The 12821-nt window shown below is 40.6% G+C and overlaps 1 protein-coding gene across 2 annotated transcripts in view; it reads left to right on the top strand.

The window, feature by feature from the left end:
* cnnm2b (cyclin and CBS domain divalent metal cation transport mediator 2b) overlaps window positions 1-11826 on the top strand; it is a 57662-nt gene extending 45836 nt beyond the window's left edge. The window contains exons 6-8 of one of the 2 annotated variants that reach the window (XM_024259507.2): window positions 1691-1753; window positions 5508-5686; window positions 10352-11826. In XM_024259507.2, coding sequence (XP_024115275.1) covers window positions 1691-1753; window positions 5508-5686; window positions 10352-10612 — 503 coding nt within the window. In that variant the 3' untranslated portion in view covers window positions 10613-11826. The remainder of the gene's footprint in view (window positions 1-1690; window positions 1754-5507; window positions 5687-10351) is intronic. The other variant, XM_024259508.2, reaches the window with a different exon arrangement.
* Window positions 11827-12821: the final 995 nt, after the last annotated feature.

The raw sequence follows: 12821 nt of genomic DNA, 5'->3' as shown, positions 1-12821 counted from the left end.
ATATATATATATATATATATACATATATGTGTAATTTTATATCGGTCCAAAGCCACTTTTCTCCGCGTCAGAGCTGATTCACGTTGATCACGTAAGGCGTTAGTGCAGCTAACTGCGGTCAAACGTAAACACTGGTGTGAAGCTAAAGCTCAGTTTTACAAATCTGATCTCTTTTTTCAATAAACTTTAATAAAGCGTTTAACCTCTTTTAACACATGTTAAGCTAATCCTGAACTAAAAAAGTTTTAATTAAAGGAGCTTCAACTCAAACATCTAGTGGAATTTCTCCTTCTAGCTAATGATTTCCAGCCGCCATCTTGCCTGCTGCCACCAGATCCTCTTGACTTCTTCTATCCCAGGAGCCATCTTTTCCCTTCTCTTCTCATTGTCTCCCTGTTTAAACTCTCCTTTACCAACAGGAGCTTCTCAGCTGCAACACGTGAGCTTCTCTGATCCAAACTGTTATATTTCCATCACAGAAGCAGCAGGTTTTAGGGGAGAGAGACCTGCACTGGTCTCTCACTGGAGAATTTGATCTATGTTGAAGATGTTAAAGCAACAGAAGGGTGGCAGCTTTCAAAATCACTAATAGTGGGTTGAAAAGCCTTTCCAGCACAAAACTTCATCTAAATCTTGTTCATATTTTAAAAAAAAAAACTATCAAATCTAAGATGCTTGATTCAACAGCATCATTTTCCCTTGAAAGACTTAAGGAATCAAGGGAATCTTACAAAACAATCCAGAAATCCTCATTCCAAAGGAGTCTTAACAATGTCATGCAATGTAAACTTGTACATTTGCATGAGACTTTTTTCATTTAAATGAGCTCATTTTGAATGTGTGACACCTCAGCTGAACAGAAGCAGCAAGTGACAGGAAAAGCAGGAAAATCTAAATTAATTCAGCTGCCAGAACTTCCTAACACAGACTCATGTGAAACCAGGCGGGTTCTGGTCTGTAACCTGATGAGGTGTAAAAGTAAAGGAATTATGGAACCTCCTGGAAACAACGTTCCTCAAGATCAAAGGCTTAAAAACACTGTCATGTATAGAGCAGAGAAACTGGAGAAATCTGTTTGGAAGGGACAGGGCTCAAGACCCTTTTTGGGCCTGTTTTTATGTTTCTGTAACATAAAAAGTCTGAACTGAGGAAACAGAAACCACAAACCTTAGTCAGGTGGGAACACCAAACCAAATCCTCACCAAAACCTCCAGAAACTCAGAACGTCCATGTTCAGACGTTTGTAACCATGGTGATCATGCTCCTGTCCAATTGTTCACTTTCAGGTTCACAATTTTGAAAATAAAATTTTGACTTTTTATTTTATTTAGAAAAAAAAGCATCTCAACTTATGCAGAATTTGTCTTCAAACTCTGATGATATAAATCCTTGATTTGCTGAAGTGAGAGCAGGTTATCACAAACAGCAGAGCTCCTCGGCCCATTCATAAACTGCTGTCCTCCAAGTTCTTCTTCAGCTCTGCTTCACTCGGGTGGTGGGACCTGAGAGCCCCCTGCTGGTCGAGCAGCAGAGCCTCCTGTCCTCTGACTGCTGGACCTCTCTCAACTCAAACTTCTCTTCCAGACTGGATCCAGCTTGATGATTTGTGTGATTGCTTTGATTGCACTTTAACAGACTCTGCTCTTCCTCTTTCTCCTCCTCCTCCTGTGTCGTCACTCTCCTCCCCAAGTGCCTTTGTCCCTGTCCCGCACGTTTGCGGTCAGTAGAGCAGAGTCATTAGCGGGATCTCCAGGTACAGTGGTTTTTCTTTTTGTCTTCACTTACACACAAACTTACCGTCTTTCTGCACCGTTTAACCCACCGTCTCTAACCTCTGTGATCTGATGTAATGTAGTAGTACTTAAACTTCCTGCATGTGAATGTGTCCCTGAATGCAACACATAGCTGAAGTCCGTCCGCATGGGTGAAAGAGAAACCGATCCAAATGGAGACCCACCAGCCTCGTCTCCTGAGACATTAGTCAAGTGGCTGAATGGTGTTGCAGACTGGAGGCCCCAGAGTGGAACCAGGCTCCGCCCCCTTCGCCCCTAACCTTTAACCCTCCGACTACATAAACAAGACCTGCAGCTACAGCCCCCTGCCGGACGGCGCTGTGCACACATGCAAAGGCACAGACGGATGCATACGTTCACATGCACAGGCGCATGTCTGCTGAGTGCCCCCCCCTGCATTAAACACAAACACGCTTGTGGAAATGCGCTGGAACACTCGCCCTCTCTTTCCGTCTTGACCCACATTTACCTCGCCATGCTCTTCACGTTTAGAAACATGTTTACCGCTCGTTCACCACACAGCCATGTTTTTGACTTGACCCCCCCTCCTCCAGAGAAATGGAGTACTAATCCACAAAAGTTCACATGCCGGGTCTTTGGCCCTCTGTCTCCTCACACACACGTATTCCGACGTGGGATTACATACATTCCAGCCTACGTAGCAGCTTTAGCGTTGGCCAAGCTGTTTCCACTTTGTTGTGGGCGATTTTCACCACCTTTAAGAAGTGGAAAACATAATCTGACTTTAATGAAAAAATACAAAAAAAAAAAGAATGGCACCGACATCAGAGGAAACTCTCCACTCCTTACCTGCCGTAAGAAATGAGATTTTACAGCAAAACTCTTAAAGAAGTGAACATCCTCCCTGGGGGGTTCACTTACTTTGACTGGATTTCAAACATAGGTTCAATCTGGAAAACAGTTAATGATCTAATCTGTGGGTCAAAAAAGTGACCTAATAACAAGGGGTCAAAGTGTCAGTCAATGCAGCATCTATTTTAGAAAATAAGAGTTTTGCTGACAAGTTATCCCAAAATGAAGAAATACATGAACAATATATTTCAAAACATGTTTTACCCATTTTATTCAAGCATCAGGACGTTTTTGATGCCTGTATGTAACTGAACGAGATGGCACTTTGAACGGACTAGAACACCGTTTTGGACGCACGGTTTATACGCAATAAAACTCTGCTTTTTAAACCCGTCTTGGGACAACTTCAGACTATGGTAGTACAGACTAAACAGACATTTACTGACTGTAAATATCACAGTTCTCAGAGTCAGTGGATGCACCAGGACTGAGGTTACCACCCTCATCGATTTTGATTGGTCCTTCTTGTTAGCCCCGCCCCAATGCGCCACAACTGGGCCAGAAGTTTTGAAACTGAAATGATCAAATTTGAAAATGAAAAAAAAGTTGAAAGAGAAATAAAGATTTAAAACTGAAAAAAAAGGTTTTGAAATTGAAATTTTGAGTTTTGAAACCCCCAAAAAAGGGAACATTCGAAGCTGAAAATGATTACGTTTATTTTAGAATTGCAAAAAGTGTGGGACATTTTACCTTTTTTTGGCCAAACGCCAATATTTTCTTCAATTTGTATAATTTGGGTTTCAAATACTATGGGCCACATTTTAGCTCCATATTTATCCAGCTCACGGTCATTTAAAATAATAATTAATATTCAATAATTTGTAGAGCTTCACTTGGCTCCTGTTTGAGAAAGGCGATCGTCATTAAAGTAAAAAGCATCATTTTAGAGGGGAAGCTCACCCTTTAGCACTCGTTTCTGTCCAGATGTTAAGGCAAAACTTTGTTTTAAAAAAATAACAAGTATAAATAGTTAAATTCCTCTGCTGTGTTTCATTTCTTTTTTCTTAGATTACCTTCTCTATTTTCCTGCTTTATTCCACTCTTTAAAATGATCAAATTCACCCAAATAAGTGAAAGGAAACTATAAAATCACCCTAATGTTTTTACTACTGTCTTGCTGTTGTGGTAAACTGTGGAATAAAGTATATCAACATTTGGATTATGGTAATAATAAGGAGTTCGTCTTCAATATTTTTTTGAAATTAGAGACCCCTGGACCTGATGGGTTTTTGTTGTGTCTTTTATTTTGTTATTTGGTCAAGATTAAAAAAAATTAACAGAGCCCCCTTTTTAGTTTTATTTTGATCATTTACGGCACCACAATGTCACAAACAAAAGATAAAATACCTAAAAATTTGGCTTTTTATAGCTATTAATGCGTTAAAAATATTGCAATTAAAATGTATTAATTTGATTATTTAATTACAGGTCGCGATTAATGAATTGTACAAAAAATGATTCACATGACAGCCTTATTATTACCCTCTCATAGCTGTGATGAGGAAACTGAACATCCATCTCGTGCACACTCTTGTGCACGCTTCCTTCAATCTTCCTTCATGATGTCTTTCCCGCACGAGTTCATGCATCATGCATGCTATGACACAATTTCTGCTTTTTAGTGACAACTTTTGCCAAAAAACTGATTTAAAGTACACAGATGTTTTTGTTTTAGGTTGTTTTAGACTCCCAGCCAACTGCAGTGCTCACCCCAGACACCTCCCACGGTGTTTCAGGAGTCTCCTTGGGCAGAAGCATCTCTCGTTCACTCAGTTTTTTTTGCAGAGCCCAATTCAACTGAAACACCTCAGGGTTTCATTGGATCAAAAAACAGGAAGTCTTCTGTTAGAATAAAGGGGGTCTACTGATTTTCAAACTTTCTCAGGTAAAGGACCGGATGGACAGAACAGAACAATAACTAGAGGAGATACAGACTTATGCAGCCCGTTAAACCATTTAATCTGGCCCGCCACGCTGGGATAAACTGCACTGATAATCCTTGTTATCGTTTTATTTTCCCTGCAGTTGGAGTGTCTCCCCATCGATGTCGCTCTACAAATAAATTGACCTTTTAGGAGCAGATAGTTATTCTGCATTGATGTGGTGTTGGAAGATTTGTTGTTTTTCTGACGTTCCTGTGTGATTTCTGACAGTCACTCAAATTCTCCATTTCTCTAAATTTGTGGTTTTTCAACCCGTCGGTGCAACTGGCACTAGAAAATGAAATCAAAAGCCACAGATTTTGAAATAAAAACTCCAAAATATTCAGTTTTAATCAAAGTTTTAGTGGACTTTGGCCCAAATTTCATGTTATTTTTTTCTCCTATAAAGTGGATTACCAAAATACTCCATACATCTTCTCCTGGTCTGGCCCCTCTGTCAAATTTTCGAACCCTTTGTGACCCATGAGTCAAAAAGTTTCCCCACCCCTGGTCTAGATCCCATATGAGTGTCAGGAGAAAGTTCAGAAGAGTCCATCTTCCTGATGTAGGTGGAGGAGCAGGACACTCTCCTGTAGTTTTGGGCCAATCAAAAATCCAATTATTATTATTATTTTTGTGTTGACATAAATGTAGGGGTCAACAAATGGAAGACCTTCCTCAGGAACAAGTGACTGGCTGTGGAGTATGAACCACACTCCCCTTTTATTTGGCTTATTTTCTGTGAAATGAACATTTGTGAGATGGAAGTTTTCCGTTGACTTGGTACGACCGGATGATGTTTAACACCTGAAGGAGTCTTTATTAACATCTGCATGACTGGAGACGTCTCTCTCTCTGATCACATAACCAGCCTTGACTGGACTCTGTGTTCACTATGATCCACCTCTCTTTTTTTCAGAGAACAAGTCTCCTCCTCGACCGTTCGGACTGAACCACTCGGACTCTCTGAACAGGAGCGACCGTATCGACGCCATCACGCCGACTCTGGGCAGTAGCAACAACCAGCTCAACTCCTTCCTTCACATCTACATCCCTGATTATTCTGTCCGAGCGAGCTCAGACCTGCAGTACATAAAGGTGAGCTCAGACCCAAGCACAGGTTCTGGACTCACTCGGTGCTCCTCCTCCTCATCCTTTCAGTTCCGTCTTCGTCTGTTCGTATGACTTTCCACTGGAGAAACCAAGCTCTGCTGAGACATGCTAACTCATGTTTGGACATACGGTCATGCAGTGAAATCATGCTAACATTTTTCATCTAAAACAGTCACAACCAAAGGTTCAGGTGGAAAAAGACTGAACTTTTTCTGTTTTAGATCAGGAAAAGCATTTGAATTTGGCAAACCAGATGAAGAATAAGGAACTTTTAAAATATATTTGTTGTGTTGTAGCAGAATAGACCTCAGTATCCTCAGTTTTTTCCATTGTTCTCACTCAGGAAGGATATAACTTTCATGATGAACACAGTTGTTATGTGATTGTTACCATGTGTCTGTGGTTGGTTTTGGTGGTTGTGTAACTTCCTAAATCTGGTTCTTGCAGAACCCTGTCCTCTGTTTTTCTATCCTACCCCATGTGTTAGACTTCACCAAGGACACAATTTCAGCTGTTTTCAACTAGCTTAGATTACTTGGCTTCTTTCCTGGACCGTCACACATCTTAGCAAAGACATCAACTCTACCTGGACAAGCCCACCGAGCCAAAACATCTCAGTCTTTTTCCTTCTTCTTCACCTTTCAGCTTATCCATTTCGGGGTCGCCACAGCATAACAGCACCCACTGTTTCGCATCAGTGATTTGGCAGAGTTTTTACGCCGGATGCCCTTCCTGACACAACCCTGTACTTGAGGGGCACAGGGACCCAGTTAGGCAGCAGCGTCAAGGGTCTTGTCTAAGGACCCAATCTGGGTGGGTCCCCAACCTCCAAGCCGCAAACTCCTGGCCGCGAACTATAACCCCTCCAGTACCATGACGTGTAGCGCACCAGTACCCAAACCCGGTACCAGTACCATAATCCTTTAACTACCCCCAAAAAATAAATAAATACATAATCAAAAACGTTTTTTTTCCTGCTACCTTAATAGGAAAAAAAACACACCACTTAGTAACCAGAAAAAAATATTTTCTCTTCAATTTTTGGGAAAAAAATGTTTTTTTACCTAAACTTTTTTTTTACTTCTATGTCCCTTTAGGGCCTCCGTACTTTGGGGAATAATACACACGATCAATATTTTTTAAAACCTATTTTGCCTCACCATTTGGTTGAGCAGACAGTTAAAGGGTTAACCTAACCCAACACTGGACCAGTCGCGGTACCAGACGTCAACCAGTACCAGTCGCGGTACCAGACGTCAACCAGTACCGTGTTAAGGTTAGGGTACCAGTGCTAGGTTAGTATACCCTTACTGGACGCGTCCCGAGGACCAGTGTGCATCTGGTACCTCGTCCCGAGGGTTGCGGACCCTTGATTTTACAAACAGCCAGGACGTCAAAAACGTCAGACCTCAATATGTGACGAGTTGGGGATGAGAATGTGTTATGTTCCTTTCTTCTCTGCTGCTCTACTCTTACTGCAAGACTTTTCCACTCTTGATACAAGCTCGTGTCTCTTCTTGTCTCTCTGACATCTCCACTTGGTTGAAAAAAAAACATCCTCAGCAGAACATCACCAGGACAGAAGGTTTTACCGTCCAGCTGGACTCTTTGTTCAGCACAACTTCACCATCATTTCAACATCTTTAACAATAGTCTCCACAAAGATAACTAAGAATCTGAGCGTCAAAGGAAACATTTGTTCTAGTAGATTTTCTCTGTACAACAGTCAGAAGATCAGATCTGATCTCACAGTTTGTGCTTCTCAGCTTCTTGTTCAGACGCTTGTCATCTCTCAGCTTGATTAGTATTATGTTCTTCTTATGGGCTACCAGCCTGCACACTGAAGCCTCTGCAGGTGATCTAAATGCAGCTGCAGGCCTTCTCATTATATCTCCTATAAACCAGCCAAAAGGATCTCTTCATGTCTCCTCAGTGGTTTCTAATAGCTGCTCATGTCTGATCCAAAGCTTTGACACTTTCCTACTGAGCAGTGCTCTGCTCTGTACCCTAACCCTCTGGTCCAGGTCTAGACCCCTGTACGCACTCTATGCTCTGTGAATGAGCGACATCTGGTGGTTCCTGCACAGCATGGCAAAAGATCAAAAGCTGAACTTCTCAGCTCTCTGTTCTCACTGTCGTAGAATGACCAGTTCCTCTCAGCACGCACACCAGCATCATCCACAATCTTCAAGAATGGGTAGAAAACTGAATTAATATATAAATCTAAATTACTTAACAGAATAATCTCTATCTTTCTTGGCCTAAACATTTTTCCTTGGTGCACTGGAATGTCCAAATTCCTTCACTACTCACTGTTTAGTGGACTATATAGTAGTAGAGCTGTCCCAAACTACAATTCCAAAATCAAGTGCCTTAGAAATTCTCGTGAAGTCTCTTCAAAAGAACAGTGTGCATCAATGCTCACTAGATTGGTCAATATAAACCACAATGCATTGCATTTGAAGTATTTTTCATGTAAGACAAAATCATTTTAATTTAATTTTTAATAAACAATCTAAGGCGTGTACAGTGGGAGAGCATAATTATGAGCCTAATAGGCCAGTGGTCCCCAACCTTTTTCAGACCAGAACCGGTTTAAACTGGACAATATTTTCACAAACAGGGCCCAAGTTGGCATTTTTAAGCTTTTGGTTTCTGAAAATCCATTTTCAAAATATAATGCTACTTCAAGAAATATTGTTTAAAAAAAGTCTAAAAATATCAGTAGATTTTTTTATGCAGTTGATGAAGATTCATGAAACAAAGTTGCTGATTTGGAGAAGTCGTTTCTGATTTGAAAAAAAAATCCATGAAAGAAACACTACATGCCCCGCCTCTCTTGTAATTTAGACTCCAATTATCTTCTCAGGGCAAACAGATTGATCATATTTAGTCCATACATAAATCCTCATAAATTGGGTTTTTTAACAACACAAAGGAACATTTTCTCTGCTAAAGTTTCTGAACGGATGCTGGCGTGATTCCCCCTTAATGTAGGAAAATTCTCAAATGTTTCGTTTCCAAATTTCCACAAATCAGCAACTTTTTTTTATTGAATTTTTGTGACTGGTTTAAAATGTGTGGTGATAATTTTCCCTTTAATGTCAAAGTGGAGGCTAACAACTGGAGGCTAGCTTGAAGGACGTCCGACGTTTAAGGTTTGATGGATAAATAAAGCAAAAAAATGACACAAACTGCTATTTTCTGAATATAATATAAACATAAATCCACTGTATCAGTAACTTTATTATCTGCATATTGGAAAAGTTCAAGACTGTCACGGTGTATTAGACAGAGACGATTCTACCACATGAGAACTGTCTCGATAACTCCAAATGTCGAGGAAAACTCCCACTTTAGTCTGTAAATAGCAGCTTTATTGTTCTTTGAAGTTGAAGTCTCTTCTTCAGTTTCTCCCTGAAGAAACTTTCCAAATACGTTTTATTTTATTGTTTGGTTTTTGTTAGCTTTGAGCTACTAGCTTAGTAATCTAGTTTGACATGCTAGTTAGCTGCTTTAAAGGGTAACTAAACCCCAAATCGATTTTTTTTGTCTGTTGACTTCTATGAATGTGGCTTTAAAAGTGCTGTCTGTTGGTCATTGACATTTTTTTGATAAATTAAAAAAGCTTGTTTAATTCTTGCAAATATAGTCAAAAACTGTCTGTGTGCTGCCCCCTACAGGTTGTAACAAGGTATTACAGTTGAATTTCATCAAACCATGTACGTTTCAGAAGTCTCGTCATGACCTGCAGCTCCAGTAATGATAACAGTCCTGCCCCCAAGCCCCACCCCTCTGACTGGATTTTCACATTTTGGCTGTGGGTGGAGCCAGCCTCCAACTTCCCTGTTTGGTTACCCTTTATTTAAGTCACGTGACCGAGACAGATATTGTGAACAGAATCAAGAAGTCTTTTGAAATAAAACTTTCCTCAGGATCAGAAATATACTAAATGGAAATAATCTAAGTTAGCGTATTTCTTTATTTTTTTCTGTCTGCGACCCAGTGCCATGTGACCCACGGACAGGTGCCGGTCTGTGGACGGGGGGTTGGAGATCCACTGTCAAAGGACTTTTATATTTACCCATGTTGTTGGAGCACAGTGTTGTTTGGTATCAGATAACTGATGTCATAGCTTTAGAGAGCAACAGATCCACACAGCACCAGAGTCTAGTGAACTTAAAGGGTAACCAAACAGGGAAGTTGGAGGCTGACTCCACCCACAGCCGAAATGTGAGGGGGTGGGGCTGGGGAACGGGACTGTTACCATTACTGGAGCAGCAGATCATGATGTGGTATTTCTGAAACTTACATGGTTTGACCAATCACAAAATTCAACTGTTCGACAGTTGAATTTTGAAATTCAATCTGTAGGGGGCAGCACACAGACAGGTTTTGACTATATTTTCAAGAATTAAACAATTCTATTTTAATTTATCAAAAATTTGCAATGATCAACAGACAGCCCCATTTATGGAGGTCAAACCCCCCCCAAAAAAGTCGATTCAGGGTTTGGTTTCCCTTTAAACCTGCTGGAGTCGGGAACTTCTGACAAACCAACTGGACTCCACGGATTACCTGGTGTAGCGTAACCCAACAGTCATTCAGCGGGATCAACATTTAACCATCATTCTCCTTCCTGTTTCTTAGGTCACACGTCAACAGTACCAGAACGCCGTCATGGCGTCACGGATGGACAAGACTCCACAGTCAACGGACAGCGAGTTCACAAAGATTGAGCTGACTCTAACTGAGCTCCATGATGGCGTGGAGACTCCAGTTATGGTAACTACCATGTCCAGCACCACCCCCGCCATCGCTGTGGCCAACGAAACTTCCCACCTGCTCAACCAGAACTGCGTGGGCCTGAGCAGAAGCAATCACAGCGCCCACAACGATGGACCCGTCTAGTCCCGCAGCTGAGCCCGGGGGAGAGCCGAGGCCTCCACCTCGACTCACGGACACGAGGACGGAGATGAGGACGCACGGGGCGGAGTCAGGGTCGCACTCCGGCCGGTGCACCCCCCAAGAAGGGGTGGGTGCTCTGTCGCCCCCAAGACCCCCACCTGAACCAAGCCAGAACCCCTGCTGTGCTGCAGGTCCTCTGCAGGGAGGGACAGCCTGGCTCTCTGATGGCGGTGAAGTGGACCAGAGGACGCCCGAGTGCGCAGACCGCGCACCCCAACGCTCGCGGTGCTTTTTCCTCAGGCCAAAGGAACTGGTCCCCCCCCTCCCAAACACCTCACGTGACTGGTCTGTCTGTCTGTCGAGGAGGCTCGGAACCAAACCAACCTGTAAAACCCGAAATACACAGTCGACCGCGAACCGAGAATGTTTTTCTGTATTTATTTATTTTATAAAAGTGTGTGTATATATGTTTGCATAAAGACATAAACCAGAGCATGCGAGATGCCACATCAGTGGAGACGAAGATCAAGCTGTTCTTCTGAGGACATTCAGTGTGTATATTACAGAATTTATTATTTTTACTATTATCCAAAATCAGGCTCATTTTCACCTTTAAAGAATCACACTATTGCCTTTAAGAGAAATCAGATTATTAATTATTTTTAACAAAGTGCAATGAATCAGAGCTTATTTAAGAGATGATTATAAATAAAATAATTGACTGTATTATAAATTGACAAATATATTTGTATGCCTGTACTGTATATATATTTGTTACGGAAACGGCGTCCACATGCAGGCAGGGTGGTGTCTCCGCCTCTTTCTTTGCATCCTTTGACCTCATACCGGACTCCATGCTGTAGTGTCGCTCGTGCAGATGGGGGGGGGGGCTCGAAGTGCCTCAACAAGGTGTCTTGGCATGTCTTTTTTGTTGTCAGTTTTAGGCATAATCAGATGTTATCATTGCACAGTATTAATGACCTCATCTAGCGTGTTGAGCGGCGTTCAAGAGCGACCTCAGCAGTGTCCACGAGGGAAGCTTCTCTTCCTCTGTTAGGAAGGCTTCTCCTCCCTTTTCTAAAGACATCGTTCCTGCGTTTGTAGTGTCTAACCGAAGCTTATCAATTCTAAACTTGATTCAGATGAGAATCTAAAATGTTCTTCACACATGCTGGCTGCTATTAAAAAGATATTTATATTGTTCTGCTTTTATCTAAGATGCTGCAGTGTTTATTTCCTATTTGAACGGTGAAAGTTGAAGAAGCATTGAGGACATGACTTTGAAAGTGACCAAATCTGTGGAGCAACATTAACTCAACAACAACAGAATATATTTTACAGCTTGTTGCAGCTGCTGTTTGGGGTTCATCAGAAGATTCTGGGCCTGCAGACGCTTCATGTCCTCCGCATGGAGAGCAGAGAGTCTACACACTCCTGACCTGCATGAGTTGTGGAGTTAGATCATCATCTGGCAGAAGAACCTGTGAGGAGATCAGATATTACCTTTGGAACACTAAAAAACGAATTATTTATGAAATATGAGTTATTTTTCTGAACTTTGAACATCTAAGGAAAACTACAAAATATCAAAGAAAAATGAAAAACAAAAAGTGTCAGAGGAAAAACTCTAATTAAAGGAAAAACATATAAATTAAATAAAAACCGTTAAAGGAAAACTTAGAAATTTAAAAAACATCAAAGGAAAAACAAAAAAGCATTAAAAGGAAAAAAGCAGAAATTGAAAAAATAAAGAACATCAAAAGAAAACAAAAAAATGTAAAAGGAAAAATAAAAAACTTCCAAATAAAAGCAAAAAATGTCAAATGAATAGTTAAGAATATCAAAGGGAAACTTAAAAATAAGAAATTAGAAGTGTAAAACCTCAAAAGAGAAACAAACATTTTGAATGAAAAACAAAAATATCAAAAGAAATCTAAAAATCAGCATTACAAGTAAAAAACAAAAAATATCAAAAGAAAACTCCAAAATATGAAATTAAAATGAAAAAACATTGAAACAAAAAACCTCTGACAAAAAAAGGAAAAATATCAAAAGAAATATAAAAAACACTAAAAAGTAAAAAAAACAGAAATTGAAAAAACATTGAAGGAAACATTAAAAATATTAAATTAAAAATGAAAAACATCACAGGAAAACAAAAAGAATTCCATGACATATACAATTTTAAAAGAAATGTGATAAAGGGAAAAAC

This window comes from Oryzias melastigma, linkage group LG1 (assembly GCF_002922805.2).
Source record: "Oryzias melastigma strain HK-1 linkage group LG1, ASM292280v2, whole genome shotgun sequence".
Lineage (NCBI taxonomy): Eukaryota > Metazoa > Chordata > Actinopteri > Beloniformes > Adrianichthyidae > Oryzias > Oryzias melastigma.
Note: the sequence above shows the minus strand (reverse complement) of the source record. Positions and strands in the feature narration are given on the sequence as shown.